The following is a 20348-nucleotide window of genomic DNA, read 5'->3' as shown; positions in this document are numbered from 1 at the left end:
TCTGCTGTCGCCTTCTGTCTTTCCCAACATCAGGGTCTTTTCCAATGAGTCCTCATTTGGTGGCCAAAGTACTTGCGCATCAGGTTCAGTATTTGTCCTGAAGAAACATACCCGCATTCATGCACAGACACAGACACAGACAAAGAAGCTGACCCAATGTACTTGAGCATCAGCTTTAGTATCTGTCCTTCCGAAGAAACAAACATACATCCATATACACACAAAGAAGCAGACATATTTTATTATATAAATATATATATACATATATAAACATGCGCACAGAACTACTGTATTTACCTAAACATACAAGGATTCGCAGTGACTGGAAGCCACTGAGAGAAAATACATGGAAACACGGAGATGTTTAAGCTATCCACGTGCACGCACACCTATGAGTAGTAAATAAGGTGACGCGGGCTCCGCTACCTGGCTAAAGAAGGCGCGGCTGCGCTGCAGCCTTCCCCGCTCCCTCTCGCCCCTTCCAGGCACCGCTGAGCGCGGGCGGGTCCTTTCCGCTCGCCGGCAGCCCCCAGAGCCGCCGCCCCGCCCTGCTCAGACTGCCGGGCCGAGCGCGTCCGGCGGGCGAAGTCAAGCGGCGTCTCCTCCGCCCGCTCTCGCGAGATCGGGCAAGGTTTCCGGTGTTGTGACTGCGGGAGCATAAACATGGCGGTGAGTCTCCGCGCCCGCTCGCTGAGGCACCTCCGCATCCGAGGTGAGGAGAACCTGGGCTAGGCCCAGACCGTGAGAGGCGGGCGGGCGGGCGGGAAGGGAACGGCCTGTCTCCGAACTCCTCGTCCTCTCTCCTGCCTCAGCCCCGCTGCTCGGCGGCCCCGCTGCGGCTTCCATCACTAACTGAAGCTCCTGCTCTTGTCTCTCTTTTCTCCCCTCCAGGCCGGAACGACAGCGGCGAGGAGAACGTCCCCCTCGATCTCACCCGAGGTAACGGAGGGCCTGCCGAAAGCCAAGCCGGACCGGGAACACACACACACCACACCACACCGCCTCCTCCTCTTGGGTTGCCGGCTCCTAGTTTCAGAATGGGAGTGAATGGAGTCTGGGGCCGAGGGTGGGGTCCTCCGTGGGGAGAAGGGAGGGCCGCCTAAGAGCACTGGCCAGCCGCTTCTCCGTTTCTCGAAGCGGCTCCCTTTGGAGATGGAAAGGTTGCCAATACGCAACCGCCTCCTCCCTTATTTAACACTAAGCTTGTTTGGAATGGTTGGATGGTTGGACAACACCCCCCCCCGCCTCCTTCCTCCTCCCTCATTTAAAACTAAGCTTGGTTGGAATGGTTCACTTCCCTGTGAGTAATATTTCATTCAGCCTGGTTGCGGTATATGAAGCGGACTTGTGGAGTAAATTAGTTCCTCAATGGAGGGCCCTGCCGTTCCGTTATTGGTCTGCCTGTTTGCAAGACGATTTGGCTCTGAAGAAATAAGCCCTCGTACACCGTGTGTGTCTGTGTCTGTGTCTGTATCTGTCTGTGTTTGTCTTGCCCCCCCCCGCCCCCGTTGTGCGATGGCGTTTTACCCTGCTTAAAATAAGTTGGTATTTGTTGGGCCTCTTGAAAAGGGAAGGAATGTGAAGTCTGGGTTGATATGATGAAAGGCAAACTCTATTTTTTTAAAAAAATCTGCCTTGAAAATAGTGAAAGTCATGGTGTTCTATGGGAGGACAATAAATGCAAGGGATGCTTCACTTTGGTGAGTTGCTTGCTGATATAGTCTTGACAAGGAAAGGGAGCATGAGGACAAGTAACTAACTACCAGGTTATTGACAAGTACTGTATTATGTTCTCACTACCCTAGATTGTGCAACTTAATCTATTTTAGGTTCGTTATTTAATCTCAGTTTGTTAGTTAGCAGGGGTTAAGGGTTTGAGTGCTTATGTTAGCACTATGTAAATCTCAATGGTCTTTCTGAAGGATTTCTGTTCCCCTCCTACACTCAGCTTGCAAATTGATTTGGTGAGTCAGTCTACTTGGAAATAGGCCTTCTTTTGGCCAAAGCTTGTTGAAAGCTATACAAGCTTCCCTGACAGTCTCTGTAGATAAGCAAACTGCCTTCTACTATGATTAGGTGTAGAAATTAAGGCCAGGTGGCAGCTGGAAGTATCATCATAGTAACATTTTTGAAAAACTCAATTTTCAGAGCTAATTTATAGGAATATGTTCTTTTTAAACTTAAAATATACACAGTTGTAGTAAAATGTTACAGACATGCTATATAAACAAAACTATCAGTATTTAGCGTAACTTATTTCATTGCTTGGTATTTAACATGTATATTCAGTAATTCATACTCCTTAAGGTAGTATCTATTGCATTAAAATAATACAAATTACAATACAAGCAGAACACAGAAGGTACATACTGTCAGTCTCAGAACTGTTTTTAGAGCAATGTGTTTTTTCTGAAATAGAAAGATAAACTGTAGCTTCTCTTCATTAGTTCAAATTGATGAACAGGGCTGTTTTTTTTCCCCACCATGCTTTTTCTGAGAAGAAGAGTTGCAAATTGTCACTAGAAAATGGCAAAATAGCATTTGTTTTAAATAGTTTTGGATAGATAAAATAATAATCTAGCGTACTGCATGTTAGGATTTGCAAATCCTTTGAACTGCAAATCCTGAAATTTGTAAACTGGAATATTTAGTACAGTCTTTATCAGAAAAAAATGAGAATAAGCGCATAAGCTTCTGACAAAATATGCAGTACAAAGGATAGCACAGGATAAATCCAGAAGTGTACAATGAAACCAAAAATGTTTTCAGTCCAACATCTAAATGGTGAGGACTAAATGACATAATAGAAAAGATACTGTGTTTATTCACACAGGGCATGTGATTTCTATGTTTGGACATTACTGCAGTAATTGCTGGACTTCTCTATGGACATTTTCATACTGCAGTTGTAAAATCTAAATTGGGGTAATTGTTTTAGAAAATGAAATTCAATGGAGAAAATGGTCATGAATTTAAATGCTGCAATTCAAAAAAATCAGATTGTATCTAGATATACACCATTTTGATATGTTGTAGCTCCTAGATATACACCATTTAATATGCCATTTTTCTAGATTATTAAAGGAAAATTATATTGAAGTCTTTTAAATGACAAGTAGATTCTGGGATTTTGTGACCACTTTTATGAGGATACTGAAAATGTATTTGCAGAGTTATGTTTTGTTTCTCTTCTGCCTATATTATTCTGTCTATTATTCTGCTATTATTATTCCCTTATTACAAATATGTTTGCTTCATAGTGTAATGTATTCTATTATTTGTTTGAACTTGCTTCAGTAGGATAGTCCATGTTATGTGTGTTCATGAAGGCAGATCCTTGGATAATGGTTAAATGTGTCCCCTGCTTTTATTTATTTTTTTACTTTTGAATGGTGAAAGAAAGGTTGGAGAAAGCTAGATATGTTTAGCAGAACATGATCAGAAAGATAATTTGCATCTTTTTAATCCACTGTTATGTAATACATTAGCAGTATTAATTACACAGGTAGTATTTTTAAGTTCCTTTACAGATGATGCAGAATTGGTGCCTACTGCATTTTTGTCTTTATTCTGTGGGATTCTATTCTCTGGGTTGTATCAGTTAGACATTACTGTCTTGTAGAACTTGGGAAACTTTTTTTTTGTCACAGCGCCTGTCCTTTCGAACCATGCTATCCCATAGTAGGTTAGATTCTATTTTGCGGATCTTTTGGAAAGCTGTTAAGACCTGGCTATGGGGTGTGTGTGTCAGAGAATTATAGAAATTGAAACCAGGCTGATTTCCTTGGTTGCCATAATACCTTGTCCTTTTTTAAAAAATTCAGTATATGGTTTTAACTTTTATCAACTGCCCAGAGTTGTGTTTATGAGATGGGTGGCCATGTAAATTGACTGAAATAATCAGTAAAAAAAGTTATCAGTATGCTGATTTGGTGATATGGTATGTTTCTTCCTTTCCTACTAAGTAAGACGTAAAAGAAGATTAAAAAAACATTGAGAAAGACCATGCAAACTTCCTTGACAGTTCTTTCCATTGTTACATATAATGTGCAGGTCACCTACAATTCCTTTGAATAGGCTTCAGTAACTTGGAACTCACCAGCTGAGTGTAAGCCAGTAAGTCAGTCATTAAAATCCTCAAGTTGCTTGAAAAATCCAAATTTATTGACTCATGATCAGTTGATGGGCTGGTAATTACTGAAATTTGCTTGGATAATCAATTATTTTTTAGCTCTACGAATGGAAATTAGAGGAACCTGTCTGTATGTGATGGAATCAGAGACAAAGAAAAATAGCTAAAAGTATGCATACTTCTCCACCTAAAGTAAATAGCATCTCAAAACCAAATGCAGTTTCTAATCTGCCTATTTTTAGTTAACTAAGAAAAATGTAAAGTTTTTCTGTTTGTTTTTTGTGAGGAACAGAGTGTCTTTTGTTTTAAATGCATATTTATTTATTTTATTTATTTTATTGGATTTATATACCGCCCTTCTCCCGAAGGACTCGGGGCGGTGTACAGGGCAGTTAAAACACAATATACAAGGTTAAAAATAAATTAAATTAAATTAGCCCCAACAAGTAAATCACATTCTAAAAATTTAAAATCCCAAACCCTCAGTCCAGGCCGGCAAGCTCAAATAACCAAGTTTTCAGGTCGTGGCGAAAGGAGCGAAGGTCGGGAGCCATCCGGAGCTCAACAGGGAGCTGGTTCCAGAGGGCAGGCGCACCCACATTTACATAAAGTGACATTCTTGGATAACTAAAATATATATGGGAATCCACAATTTCTTTATCAAAATTTGTGTATATAAATTTAACTTCTGAATATCTGTCACATTAGAATAGTAATTCTATATTGTCAGAAATGACTTATGTTTGTGTGTTTATATATAGAGAGGCTTAATGTATTGCAAATGCATAATCCTGTTTATTTCACATGGATTTTAAATTTTAAAACTTACATGATAGGTGACACAAATAATATGTGGCATTCCAAATTGAGTACCATTATGACATTTTGTAATGCAGAAAAAACCCCTGAATACCTATGAATAGGATTTATAAACAATCACAGTCTAGGAATTTTTCTGACAATATAATTTTTATATAAGCACAAAGTAAGCAGATGATAATGGGTGTGTCATGCCAGGATGTGGGAAAGAAATCCCATGCCTCTGTAGTGCTACATGAATTCAGAGATTTAGGAATGAGTGATAGAGTCAAAATCTATTCCAGTATAATTTTGTTTCATACAGTGACTTATTTTAATGGAAATCCAAACTAATTCATACCTAATTATCCATTTAATCCAGTTCTTATTTGGCAACAGTCTTCCAGAATTTTAATAAAAGAACTCCATTGATTATTTAAAACTTAAAAAAAAATCTTTTAAAAACTGCATTTTTAATAAAAAGCTGTGAAGGGGATTTACTGTAAGTTAGAACCTGGGGTGCTTAGAAGCTTTTGTTCTCAAACTTAGTTTCTTTCTTATTAATTTGTTATTTCTTACTGTGGTCTGATATTTTCTTCTCTCATTTTTTATTTATTTATTTTCACTCTTTTGCTATAGGAAGGGAATGAAAGCTGCTCACAATCATACTGGAATAAACAGCAAATAAGTTCCAGCATGTACACTTTTCCAGTGTTTAGATTGTTATTGGACTGTACTTGCAGTTGTTGTTGTTGTTGTTGCTGTTAGTTGCGAAGTCGTGTCCGACCCATCGCAACCCTATGGACAGCATTCCTCCAGGCCTTCCTGTCCTCTACCATCTTCTGGAGTCCATTTAAGCTCACACCTACTGCTTCAGTGACTCCATCCAGCCATCTCATTCTCTGTCGTCCCCTTCTTCTCTTGCTCTCAATCTTTCCCAGCATTAGTCTTCTCCAGTGACTCCTTCCTTCTCATTAGGTGGCCAAAGTATTTGAGTTTCACTTCAGGATCTGGCCTTCTAAAGAGCAGTCAGGGTTGATCTCCTTTAGGACTGACCAGTTTGATCGCCTTGCAGTCCAAGGGACTCATGGGAGTCTTCTCCAGCACCATAGTTCAAAGGCCTCACTTCTTTGGCGCTCAGCCTTTCTTGTGGTCCAACTTTCACTGCCATACATTGCAAATGGGAAGACCATAGCCTTGACTATATGCACTTTTGCTGACAGAGTGATGTCTCTGCTTTTTAATGTGCTGTCTAGATTTGCCATGGCTTTCCTTCCCAGGAGCAAGCGTCTTTTAATTTCTTGGCTGCAGTCCCCATGTGCGGTGATCTTGGAGCCTAGGAAAATAAAATCAGTCACTACCTCCATTTCTTCCCCATCAGGAATTGAGAGGGCCGGATGCCATGATCTTGGTTTTCTTAATGTTAAGTTTTAAGCCAACTTTTGCACACTTCTTCTTCACCCGCAACAAGAGGCTCTTTAGTTCCTCTTCACTTTCTGCCATTAGAGTGGTATCATCTGCATATCTTAGGTTGTTGATATTTCTCCCAGCAATCTTAATTCTAACTTTTGATTCATCTAGCCCTGCCTTTCTCATGATGTGCTCTGCATATAAGTTAAATAGGCAGGGCAACAGTATACAGCCTTGCCGGACTCCTTTCCCAATTTTGAACCAATCAGTGGTTCCATGTCCAGTTCTCACTGTTGCTTCTTGACCCACATATAGGTTTCTCAAGAGACAATTAAGGTGGTCTGGTACTCCCATCTCTTTAAAACCTGCCACAGTTTGTTGTGATCCACACTATCAAAGGCTTTAGCATAGTCAATGAAGCAGAAGTAGATGTTTTTCTGGAACTCTCTAGCTTTCACCATGATCCAGCGTATGTTGGCAATTTGATCTCTAGTTCCTCTGCCTCTTCAAAATCCTGCCTGTACTTCTGGTAGTTCTCGATCCACATACTGCTGGAGCCTAGCTTGTAGGATTTTAGGCATGACTTTACTACCATGTGAAATGAGTGCAATGGTGCGATAGTTTGAACATTCTTTGGCACTGCCTTTCTTTGGAATTGGAATGTAAACTGATCTTTTCCAATCCTGTGGCCACTGTTGAGTTTTCCAAATTTGCTGGCAAATTGAGTGTAGCACTTTTACTGCATCGTCTTTTAAGATTTTGAATAGCTCAGCTGGAATACTGTCACCTCCACTAGCTTTGTTGTTGCTTAGCTTTCCTAAGGCCTACTTCACTTCACATTCTAGGATGTCTGGCTCGAGGTCAGTGACCACCTCATCGTGGTTATCAGGGACGTTAAGTTCGTTCTTGTAAAGGTCTTCTGTGTAATTTTGCCACCTCTTCTTAATCTTTTCTGCCTCTGTTAGGTTCCTGCCATTTTGGTCCTTTATCATGCCCATTATTTACATGAAATGTTCTCTTCATTTCTCCAATTTTCTTGAAGAGATCTCTGGTCCTCCCTATTCTATTATTTTCTTCTATTTCTTTGCACTGTTCATTTAAGAAGGCATTCTTATCTCTTCTAACTATTCTCTGGAATTCTGCATTCAATTGGGTGTATCTTTCTTTTTCTCTCTTGCCTTTCGCTTTCCTCCTTTCCTCAGCTATTTGCAAAGCTTCCTCAGACAGCCATTTTGCTTTCTTGCATTTCTTTTTCTTTGGGATGGCTTTAGTTGCTACCTCTTGTACAATGTTGTGAACCTCCGTCCATAGATCTTCAGGCACTCTGTCTATCAGATCTAATTCCTTAAATCTATTTGTCACCTCTACTGTGTATTTATCAGGGATATGATTTAGTTCATATCTGAGTGGCCTAGTGCTTTTCCCTACTTTCTTCAGTTTAAGCCTAAATTTTGCAATGAGAAGCTCATGGTCTGAGCCACAGTCAGCTCCTGGTCTTGTTTTTACTGACTGTATAGAGCTTCTCCATCTTTGGCTGCAGACCATATAGTCAATCTGATTTCTGTGTTGACCGTCTGGTGATGTCCTTGTGTAGAGCCATCTCTTGGGTTGTTGGAAAAGAGTGTTTGCTATGACCATTGTATTCTCTTGACAAAATTCTGTCAGCCTGTGCCCTGCTTCATTTTGTACTCCAAGGCCAAACTTGCCTGTTATTCCAGTTATCTTTTGGCTTCCTACTTTAGCATTCCAATCCCCCATGATGATAAGGACATCATGTTTTGGTGTTAGTTCTATAAGGTGCCATAGGGCTTCATAGAACCGGTCAATTTCATCCTCTTCAGCACCGGTGGTTCGGGCTTAGACTTGGACTACACTGATATTGAATGATTTGGCTTGGATTCGAAAGAGCATTCTGTCATTTTGGGGATTGTATCCCAGTATTGCTTTTCCTACTCTTTTATTGACTATGAAGGCTACTCCATTTCTTCTGAGGGATTCTTGCCGACAAAATATACCTGATGGTCATCTGAATTAAATTCACCCATTCCTGTCCATTTTAGTTCACTGATTCCTAAGATGTCGATGTTCAGTCTTGTCATCTCGTTTGACTACGTCTAGCTTTCCTTGATTCAAAGATCTTATATTCCAGGTTCCTATGGAGAAAAAATCTTTACAGCATCGGACTTTCCTTTCACCACCAGATACATCTACAGCTGAGCGTCCTTTCGGCTTTGGCCCAGTCGCTTCATTCTTTCTGGCGCTACTAGTACTAGCCCTCTGCTCTTCCCCAGTAGCATATTGGACACCTTCTGACCTGAGGGGCTCATCTTCCAGCGTCATATTTTTTTGCCTTTTGGTATTGTTCATAGCGTTTTCATGGCAAGGATACTGGAGTGGGTTGCCATTTCCTTCTCCAGTGGATCACATTTTGTCAGAACTCTCTGCTATGACCGGTCCATCTTGAGTGGCTCTGCACGGTATAGCTCATAGCTTCATTGAATTACGCAAGCCCCTTCGACATGACAAGGTAGTAATCCATGAAGGGGGTACTTTCAGTAGTAAAAGATAAATTCTAAATATGTGCTTATAAAGAAAATCTTGTCAATGCTAGATGCCAGATTTTAATGCCAATTTACATGAAAATCTGTCATAATATTAGTAGTCTGGGCAATAACAGGTGTCCATGGTACTTTGTAGAAGTAAATACATGCTTTAATTTCAAGTCCAATTATGCAGTCTATTCAATATTATAGCATAGATATTTTTGCTAATATAAATTACATGTTTGTACAATAATTGTAAACTTTAAAGAAAAAGATCCATGGGTTTACCTTATTGAAACTAATATATAAACTATATAGCCATAATGAAAGTGTTTTATATTTATGTGTGTATGTCACCGGTTTTAAAATAACTTATAAAAAGTTGTTGAGGAACAGTAGCACATAAATTTTAAAAGGATTTCTCTCTAAAAATAGTCACAAATCACTTTCAAAAGAATATTTATTTTGCTGATTTTCAAATATTTAATGAATATTTCTTCATTATTGGAAAAAATCTTGTTTCTGGTAGATGCCACCCTAATATTCAACCACAAACATCTACAAGATTCCATGTAGAGCAATGATGGCAAATCTTTTGGGCCAGCTGTGCCAAAAATTTGGAACATGCCTAACTTGACTCTGCTGGTGTGTCACACCATCCCCCTGAACAAAAATATCTCCCCCACACACAACCCCCACCCGAACAAGCACCATCTAGGCTACCTTGAACAGCGGCACTGAACAGCAGTGCTGAAACTGAGCCTGAAGTAGAGGTCCATACTTCAACTCAGCCCTAGCACCATCCCGTCACTCAAAAAAGCCACCTTGCACCATTCCCCAAGGTTTATGAGCCTTGGAGAATGGCCTGATTGCCCCCATGGCCCAATGCTCCCCAGGATCTGCCATGTACTCCGGCTGAGAGGCTTCTGCAGCCTACCCGAAACTGCTCCAGGGCCACCAAGGCCTACATTTGTGAAACAACTTGGAGAATGAATCTCTCTGGCCTTTGCAGTCTCTGAAAACTGTGAAAGCACAACCCATTCTTGCACAATGTTCAGTATCTTCAGAGAGTGCATGAGATCATGGCCTCGCACAATTTCAGGACATTGGAGTCTGGCCCATTCTTGTACGGCCCTCACAGCCTCTAAAAATTATACGAGAATGGGGTGTGCTCTGGAGTATAGTTGTCTGGTATTATGTGTGACATAGGTTCGGCATCGCTGATTTAGACAATTGTATGGAATGAATGTATTTTCAGATTTTCCAGATCTTGGTAGGCAAAGTTTTAGAATTAGAATCAGCACAGAATCACCAGAGTAAATCAGCAGCAAATCAAATTGTTTAAGTACTAAAATTTATATACCTAATGATGATTGCTGGTTGATAAGTTGTTATTTCTAGACTAGTTGCAAGATCCAGACTATCATTAAGAATAATTCTAATCAAGATTACCTAGGCAAATTCAACAGATGGTTAGGGATGATAGGGCATTGCTTTTTTATGCAGATGCAGAATAATAGAATTGAGTTTCATGAAATGTTATGGAACATACAGTAACTTTTCTGTCACCTTGTAAAACTATTCTTATCTTGTGGAACTATTGCACTGGAGTGCAGCCACAAAGGATAAGAAAGCATAAGATCAGAGAGAGATAAAAAAATGCATTAATTATCGAAGTTTTCTTGTCATCTCCTGATAGTGTCTTTATTTGTTATATTTTCTATCCCAGGTTTCAATTGCCAAATGAATAAAATACATTTAATGTATTTGTTAGATTTATATCTTGTTTTTTACTTAGAAACTTAAGTTAGTATATATGATCTCCTTCCTTCTATTTTTCTTTACTAAAATTACCCTATAAGGTGAGAGAGAGAGTGATTGATTCAAACCCAACTAGTGACTTTCAGTGTTTGACCTTAGACTAAAACCTGCTGCTAGTCTAACATTCAAACTGCTATACCACACAGAACTCTCTGTGGTAACAGTTACATGTATTGGCTGGTTGGGGATATGAATCTATGTGTATCTTCATATATAAATAATGGCTCAGCACCTAGTTTATTTGCAGTAAATATTAGCTAAAAGTATGATGCAACAAAAATATAGAATTGAAAATAAATATGACAAATACTAAAGTAATCTTGCTATAGCACTTTGAACCATTTGAGGTTTCTGAGAAAAGCCATAGTTAGAGTGCATTATAGGGTATTAGTGACTCGATCTGAAATTTATAGAAACTGGAACAGCTGATGCCAACTAGCCTTTAAGGTTCTGAAAGCAACAAACTTAAATGCTTCTGGATTATGAAAAAAATCATTTCAAGCTTTGAAATATTTGTTTAGCATTATATAATGCCTTGGTTGTTTTTTAAGATACCATTATAACTAGCATGTTCTTTGTGCAGCATGGACACGAGTGGATTGCTGGAGTAGGTGCCATCAAGTTGGTGTTAACACTTAATGGCATGAATTACTTTTTTTAAAGTTCTGTATTCATTCGTCTCAATGAAGACACAAGGTGACATTTGCAAGATTTTCTGAATGGGGTTATCCATTAAATTATTTTAATACACTAAATCTTTTTATGTAGCATATTTTCCTTTTTCGTGCAATTCATATACAAGTGATGTACAATGGTTAACTTGTTAAACAAATGTTCAGGACCAGTTGCAGTTTCAGGGCAACCCCATGTAAATTGCATTGCAGTAGTCTAACTGGTTGGTATTGAGGGAAGGAGCTTCTATAGCTAGGTATCCTTGCAGTAAGAAAGGCTGCAACCCCTACTGTCCGGAGTTAAAACTTAAGTTCTTCTGGCTACTACCAGCTTTCAGGCAGGAGATATGAATTCAGAAGAATTCCAATGTACAAGCAGTAATTCTGTCTTACATGGGTTCAGATTTTCTCCGTTGTCTCTCATCCAAGTCTTCACAGGCTCCAGGCGCTTATTTGTACACAGGGTCCCTTTGTGAGGGAGATGGGCAGTTTCTAAATGTGATCAATAAATAAAAGGACATCAGCCACATCTCTCTTACAGGATGGGATAGCAGTCTATAATTAGGCATCACCAGGATACTGCTGTCACATCCAAAATTGTTAGATAATCTCCTCCATCAGTTTACTATAGATGTTAAAAAACAGGGAAGAGAGAATTGAATCCTGTGGACTTCACCCATTAGCAGCTGGTGGGTCAATCTCTCCTTCCATCTGCTATGGCAGACTAAAATTGTCCATTGAGGAAGAAGCAGAACCATTGCAAAACCGAGGTACTCCTGCTCCTTGTAATATATCATACATGCCTTTAAACCTTTGTGACCAGAGGACATTTTATTACTACTTTGAGAAAAAGGAAATAGAATTGCATTTTGGCTGCTATTTGATCAAGCTGGAATGTTTCTGTTTTGTGAAGCTTTATTGAGAAAGAACAAGTAGTCCTCATTTAGCAACTGTGCAGCACAGTGATTGCTCACAGTTACTGAGGGTGATGAAGAATTAACTTTCAAACCAGTCCTTCCATTTTTTACCTTTGCAGGTCTATAAAGCAAATGAAAGCTGAAGTTAAGATCATAAACACAGTCACAGTTTTACTTAGCGATCACTTTGCTTATTGACTGAGTTGCTGGTCCCAGGGACTATCTGTAGTTTAAGGGACGCGGTGGCTCAGTGGGTTAGGACGTTGAGCTTGTCGATCAGAAGGTCGGCAGTTTGGTGGGTCGAATCCCGAGTGCCGCGTAGCAGAGTGAGCACCTGTTACTCGTCCCAGCTTCTGCCAACCTAGCAGTTTGAAAGCACGTAAAAATGCAAGTAGAAAAATAGGGACCACTACGGTGGGAAGGTAACAGCGCTCCGTGCACCTTTGGCGTCTAGTCATGCCGGCCACATGACCACGGAGACGTCCTCGGACAAGTGCTAGCTCTTGGGCTTTGAAACGAAGATGAGCACCGGCCCCTAGAGTTGGAAACGACTAGCACACATGTGCGGGGGAACCTTTACCTTTTTATCTGTAGTTTCATTTATTATTATGCCAGTGAAATAAGATTTTCTAAGTCATAACTCTATGAACTTGCAGTTGAAATCTAAATAATTTTATAGCAAAATTATTTGAATCTAGAATTAGTTTGGCAATATTCTGCTAAATGCTCAAAACAAAAGAATATACATCACCCATATTATATTGTTGATGATGTTAAATTGTAGGACAGCAATTTGATCCATCTATTATGCATCCTTAAAATCAAAGATTATAATAGTGGTATTTTTATATCGATACTGTTGTAAACTCTTTGTAATCTCTTTTGTTTGTAGCTTTTGCTTCTTAAATTTTATGAAATGTTTTCTGTCTTAACTTTTTTCTCTTTTTCCATTTTTTCCCCATTTTCTATGGAAGTGCTATTTTTATTTTTAAAAGAATCTTTGGAATCTCAAATTTTTCTACTATTTAGAAAAAAATAATGTATTTTAAAAGATTCCCACCATTTTTTTAAATTTTGCTTGATGTTATAGCAGTAACAAAATAATAGGTTAACTTTTTTTTACAGGTACTCTTTGACTTAATAACTGTTCATTTAACAGTGGTTTAAAGTTTCAACAACATTGGAAAAAGTGACAGTTAATTCACATACTTGCAACTATCGCACCACTCCTGTGCTCACATCACATTTTGGACAATTGGCAACCAATTCACATTTATGACCAGTTGCACTGTCCTGTGGTTATGAGAATGTGATTTACTATCTTTTTTGCCAATTTCCTTCAAAAAAAACATTGGAGAAGCTGTATTTGCTTAACAGCCACTGATTCACTCAACGACTGCAGTGATTTACTTAATGACCAGCATAAAACTTGTAAAATTGGGTCTGACTCAACTTACAACCACACCATCTTACAATGGTGGTAGAAGCTTTGGTCCCAGTTGTCATTAAGCCGAGAACTACTTATACTGGACTGATGATAGCTGAATCTATAATATTGTTCTGCACCATAGGAGTTGATTATAGGGTGACTAACATAAAATAAAAGTGGTTAATCATTGAACTTTGTCTTTTGGATCAGAAAAAGGCAGAAATTTATAAATAAATAACATAATAACCCCAGTATGGAATAAATTTGTGTGTCAAAACATGGCAGGAATTCTCAAAGACAAATATTAAGATAATTTAAGGAGTTACACTGTGATCTGTTTCCTAAGGGATACATTTTTCATTGTTTTGGGGACTGTATAGTTTCTCTAACTCATTCTATACCATATCTCTTGTAGACCCCTCCGATAACTTGAGAGAGATTCTTCAAAATGTGGCCAAATTGCAAGGGGTTTCAAATATGAGAAAACTTGGCCATTTGAATAATTTTACAAAGGTAAGAAATCTAGTGACTATTACAACATTATATTTTATTTTTATTAGTGAATCAAAGAATATTTGTTTTAGAAAAGTGGTGGTTGAATGATGTAGCAATGGGATGATAATGTCATCAAGTAGTAATAGGATTGCTAAATTGTTTTAAATTACTTGGATATCCACAATTTTGGGGAGCTTGAATAACTTGGATATCCACAATTTTGGGGAGCTTGAATAAATATGTGGACTGCTAGATAATGAACCATGTTGAAGAAGCATATGCATATTATTTGATGTATACAAAACAACTGGATGTGCTTCCAGCAGAAATATGTTCTGAATATATGCGTTCTTGTGAAGACCTTGAAAGGGTCATGAAGCAGTCAACTAAACCTGCAGCTATTTCCTGTCTCCCTTTTGCAGATCCGGAGAAGCCTGTTGAAGGATCTGTTCAGCCATATAAGAATACATTTTTAAGATAGAAACTGATGACTTATTTGTAGGATTTATTTAGTCCAGTTTACTGGTATTTTAGGCAAGATACAACATGCAGTAACTGATAATAAAACAACAATAAATCATAATTCCAAATAACACAGATTAATAAAAAGCATCCATCTGCCAGTGGTTCTACATCAATCCGTTCTCAAAAAGCCAGTTGTTTACAACCTGCTGGAGAACTATGAGAGGGAGAGGTGTCTGTGTTTAGGGATAAGAGGGAGATCTCACAGGGTGCATTCACTAGGAGGGTAGCTGAGTCTGTTGTTGGATATCCCAAGGGGGATGGTTATGGCACAGGGTGATTGTTGTTTTTATTATTTTATTTATTGGCTTAATTATTTTTGTTAGCTGCCCAGAGTTGCTTTGGATGGGCAGCCATAATACAAATCTTCTAAATAAATAAATTCATTTTTATGGGTTTTTTTTATTATTGATTGTTTTAACTGGGCAATTTATTTAATCTTTTTTAACTTTTGTATTTCTATTTATATGCCCTGTTCACCACCCTGAGTCCTTCGGGAGAAGGGTGGTGTAAAAATCCAATAAATAATAATAATAATAATTATCAAGCTCCCTCCAATTGAACCTTGTCACAGCAGTTGTCCCCTGGTCTCCTATATTGTGCAGGCAAAATGGTTTCTAAAGTACTCAGACTCTCAAGTTGTAGTGTATATAATAGATAACAACCAGCACTTTGAATTGCACATGATAACCAACGTAGCTCCCTAATACAAATTTTGTTCATAGACCATTGGAACAGTGCTAGCTCAAGGGGATATGACACTCCTAAGACACACTGACTGTTGGTATCATATGCTGCCAATGTGAAGGTTTGAATTTTTAGAATCATTCAGAAGAGGAGGCTGTATTGGTGCCCGCAAAGCTTTGATGCCCTAGGTCATGGGTGTCAAACTTGATCACATCTCGTGACGTATCACAGTGCTTTTTGCCTATGCAGAGCCGGGGTGGGCATGGCCTACACATGACCCATCCAGCCTGCGGGCTGCCAGTTTAACACCCCTGCCGTAGATCAATGCTTATTTGGACTGAAGCTCTCCCTACTTTTATTTTACATATAAGCTTATTTTATAAACTTCCTTCACAAAATTAAGCACATACGTAAAGTGGAAGAGAAGTGTCTAAATTGGTATTTCAGCTGCTCTCTTACACTTTTACTTCAGGTATAAATTCAGTAACATTTTGTCAATTTTACGAAACTTAAGGCCCAGGACATCATCTCATATTTTTCTTTCCATTGTTTAATGGAGATAATAGCCTAATTTAGTATTTAAGAATGAACCTTTGAACAAAACAGTAGCAGTTGAGAAGGAATTGGGAAATAATTTCAATTCTTATCTTATTCTCTTCAGTTTGTTAAAGTAGAAATTAAGGTTTGACAATGGAGACAGGTATTTCTGAAGAGATGTTTAATCTTTTCTTCAAAGTGATGTATGGTGAAGGAAGAGACTGTGAAGATGAGCTTTTAAGAATCCCAGGAAAAAGGCTGCTATCTGAATCTTTGGGGGAGGAGAGCTGTTCCAGTTACCAAAAGCCGCATGCCACTGGTTAAAAGACTAAAAAAATTGGGAACGTGCATAGTAGTACTAGTGATGTTGAGTACAGTTAAGTTATAGGTATGTTCTAGAATTCCAAAGAAAGGCAGGTTAATTTATTTGCATTTTTCTTGCATTTTTTTACAAATGCATTCTCTTTATTTCACTTTATATAGCATTTTCTACTTGTATTCAAGTGAGTATACAGCTACTGTAGAATTCTCCACCCAAATTTCCCCTCTACTATCAAAATGTTAAAACAGGTTTGAAATATGGAAGGATGGTGGGTCATTCATATGGCCAGTTTCTTTCTTGTGTTGCTTTTACTCTGTTTAGATGTAATTTTTAAGAGATTTCAAGCATATTTTTAAATATCAAAAGAGCTGCCCCCATGTTTTATGTAGGAGTTCTTTGGTTTATTGGAATATTTCTATGGTTAACATGATGCTAGTTTTGAAAAGAAAAAAGGAAATATGTAAAACAAATGTTTCTGGTATAATTTAGAAATTCTATGAATTAAATAGATAAAACTAGGATGCTTCATATAGTGAAACTTACAATTAAACTTCCCAATGTTCTTAAAAATAATATTTTCAGCAAGCAATGATTATGGGACTTCACTGATATTGTAGAGACCATGTGGAGGCAGTCTGAAAATTGCTTTATATAATTCAAGAACTGTTTTTGAATTAGGAGTTGTGATGGTGCAATGGTTAGAATGCAGTATTGCAGGCTAACTCTGCCTACTAACAGGAGTTCAAGCTTAAGGTTGATTCAGCCTTCCATCCTTCTGAGGACCCAGATTGTTGGGGACAATCTGATGATTTTGTAAACTGCGAGAGGGCTATAAAGCCCTATGGAGCATTGTATAAGTCTGCTATTGCTATTGCTGTTTAATAGAAAAACTGAGATACTGATGTACAAATTACATATTCTATTCAGCTCTTTTAAGAGCTTTAAAAAGTTGAAGTAACAATGAAAGAAAGAAAGCTTAATATGGTGAAAAGCATTGAAAATTATTTACTATTATATAGCTTTGAAATAATCTTTCAAAATAATTGACAAAAAGTAATGGCAATAATTCAACCAAGCCATTTCTTCCTTTTCTAATAATATCCTGAAAAAATATTCAGGCTGGTTAATTGGGAAGTAGTACAGATGTGAGGAAATGATTAGTTGAACTTTCTTACCGAAAATAGTTTTAATTCTGTTGTTGAAAGCATTGAAATTTATATCTTGCAGCTTCTTTGTAATGCTGGTCATACAGAAGAAAAATTAGGTTTTACGTATGAAGATATCATCATATGGTAAGTGCTGTGTTGTGTATTGTAAATAGTAATCTGATGATTGAAATTCTGTATTAAAGTAATAACAAATCAGAAAGCAGTTTTATCCAGAGAAGATGACCGTATAACAGGGGTGTCAAACTCAATTTCATTGAGGGCTGCATCAGCATTGCAGTTGCCCTCAGGGGGCCTGGTGGATATGGCCTGGGTGGGCGTGGCCTATTGGGTGGGCATGGCTAGAGTGCGTATGGCCTACTGGGTGGGCGTGGCCAGCTCTACATCGTTCGCATCAAGGGTGCCTATGGGGGCCTGGGCAGGAGTGGGACAGATCTGAGGGTCTCTGGCAGAAGGAGGGTCTCTGGGCCAGGGCCAAGGCAGTGGGGGCCGTTCCCTCACTGTTTCCAGGATGGCTTCGCGGGCCGCATGAAACCACTTCGCGGGCCGGATCTGGCCCCCGGGCCTTGTGTTTGACATGTCTGCCGTATAAGAACAAAGGGCTAGAAATTCTAAGTTATGATGGGTATTAAAGGTGGAAATGGATTAATATGGATTTGAAGTGGGCACCTCTTCAGACCCAATTGTAAGCAGTAGAGATTATTAGCTTGATGTAACTCCTATTGTTAGTCCTGTCCCTGATGCACAGTTGGAATTTATGTCCAGGTTATACCTTAAACATAAGCCTGTTGTGTAGTATATCCTGTTTACTGTTAAAGACCTGAAAGAAAATCATTAAAAATGTTTTTGTTTAAAATATCCAGATTTTTACTAGCCACATATTGGGATAGTAAGGAATCTAAATAATTATAAACAGTGGATAAGCAGATAAATACTACAGAATATGCTATGATTTGATCTATTTTTAAAACAGTAAATATTAATATGTTAAAGTAGTCAGCATGACATAACGGTAGTCCTTGACTTACGACCACAAAATTTCTGTTGTTAAGTGAGACATTTGTTAAGTGAGTTTTGCCCCATTTTACAACCTTTCTTTCCACAGTTGTTAAGTGAATCACTGCAGTTAGTAACCCAGTTGTTAAGTAAATCTGGCTTCCCCATTGACTTTGCAAAAGGTGATCACATGACCTTGGGACACAGCAACAGTCATAAATATGAACCAGTTGCCAAGCATATGAATTTTGATCACATGATCATGAAGATGCTTCAGTGCTGTGCAAAGTTTCATAACTGTGACAAATGGTCCTAAGTTACATTTTTCAGTGCCGTTGTAACTTTAAACAGTCACTAAATGAAGGAAGGAAGGCGAGGGCTACCTGCATTTTGGAGTTTTTAGAGAAATTTAGTATTTTACAATTTACATGCATTTTCTTTCCATTTACAGCTAAGGCAGGCAATAATGTCTTACCATCAGAAACAATTTTAACAAGACCAATTTTATTTGGTATATTAATAAAAATATCTGTTAGATATTATTGATCTTACCTATGTCTCAAGATTAGATATATTTGATTAAAGATTAACTTTATTCTTTATAATTTTAAAATTACATTATTGTGTTTATTGGAGATTTAATTTACGTAAGTATCACAACAATGCCGTACTTTAAATCTGATTCCAGAAAAGTCCTCTAGAACTTTGATAGTATAAACTTAACAACTCTGCACTCTAAAGGCCATCATAAATGGAGAAAAAAGCACTGTTCTTTTTAGAAGATGCAAACATTATTCCGTGTGCTTCTTTACCCAGTTGGCCATTCTTCTGACTTTCAAAATCTTAAATGTGCTGAGCTTAAAACCTCTGGGAAAAATATGATATACCAGCGTAATATTGAAAACATTTAGCTTTGTAGTGATTTTTACCTCATAATGATTTCACTTTTGATCATTCTGATAAACTGCAAATGAATCCAGACAACAGAAACTAGTACTGTTTAAGTCTGAAGTTAATCTTTACTGGCTATAAAATGGAATAGCCAAAGAATTTAAATCTTAATATTTTTTTTTTAAAATAGTTTCCAAGGTTATCTAAAAACACATATCACTACTAGGCCATAAGTTTCAAGGGTAAGTATCTCCTTAATTGAAAGCAGTGAATAATTAGCCTTTGTTTGTATTCTTGGAACTATAGAGATAACCTTTGGGAGAATTTAAACTCTTTAGAACTTTTTAAGAAAAATTTAATTGGGATTGGTAGATTAAATTGTTAAAAACTTTGCAAATTTGGGATTATATAATTCCTTAAATGTTGCAGAGATGTTTTTTCTATGGTAATTCTGACTTAATTTCAACAATGTGTACAGCAAAGTGTAAAATGTTTTATGTTTATTTCATTCTCTACTCTCATATTTTTAATTTGATTAAATATATAATATGTTATATATTTAACAGTTTTTCAGTGGCATTTTATACATTATAATGTATCATTTATACATTATTAGCTGGTGAATAGATGTTGTAAAAACACATTTTGGATACTACAGTGTTAAAAATAGTTAGATGCAGCTAGTTATTCACATAAAATGGGGTTGGGGAATATAGAATGGATGTACTTTGATCCTCTATAGCCTGAATGACTTATTTATCATCACAGTTTGCGGTTAGCTTTATTAAATGAAGCAAAAGAGGTGCGAGCAGCAGGACTCCGAGCTCTTCGATATCTAATCAGAGACTCCAGTATTTTACAGAAGGTATTAAAACTGAAAGTGGATTACTTAATAGCCAGGTAATTGCCAAAATAATATTACAGTAATGTGATTTGGAACTGCTTGGATTTTCCATAAGTATCTGTTGTTTATATGACCCATCAACTGTCCATTTCTATTATTAAATTTGT

At 37.8% G+C, this 20348-nt stretch overlaps 2 protein-coding genes across 4 annotated transcripts in view; both read left to right on the top strand.

Annotated features, from left to right (window-relative positions):
* Positions 1-663: 663 nt before the first annotated feature.
* On the top strand, positions 664-20153 carry LOC308662643 (rapamycin-insensitive companion of mTOR-like; the record flags this gene model as incomplete). Its single annotated transcript, XM_081318708.1, has 6 exons — positions 664-712; positions 892-939; positions 14137-14234; positions 16446-16465; positions 17512-17576; positions 20106-20153. 5 exons carry the CDS (start codon positions 664-666, stop codon positions 17546-17548), a joined length of 252 nt encoding a protein of 83 aa, XP_081174834.1. The 3' UTR covers positions 17549-17576; positions 20106-20153.
* Positions 20093-20348, top strand: part of RICTOR (RPTOR independent companion of MTOR complex 2) — a 48391-nt gene continuing 48135 nt past the window's right edge. For all 3 annotated transcript variants that reach the window (XM_081318707.1, XM_081318706.1, XM_081318704.1), the window contains exon 1: positions 20093-20237. The gene's annotated coding sequence lies outside the window, so the exon portion shown is untranslated. The remainder of the gene's footprint in view (positions 20238-20348) is intronic.

This window comes from Vipera berus, assembly GCF_964194415.1.
Source record: "Vipera berus genome assembly, chromosome: 2".
In the NCBI taxonomy this organism is placed as follows: Eukaryota; Metazoa; Chordata; class Lepidosauria; order Squamata; family Viperidae; genus Vipera; species Vipera berus.
Note: the sequence above shows the minus strand (reverse complement) of the source record. Positions and strands in the feature narration are given on the sequence as shown.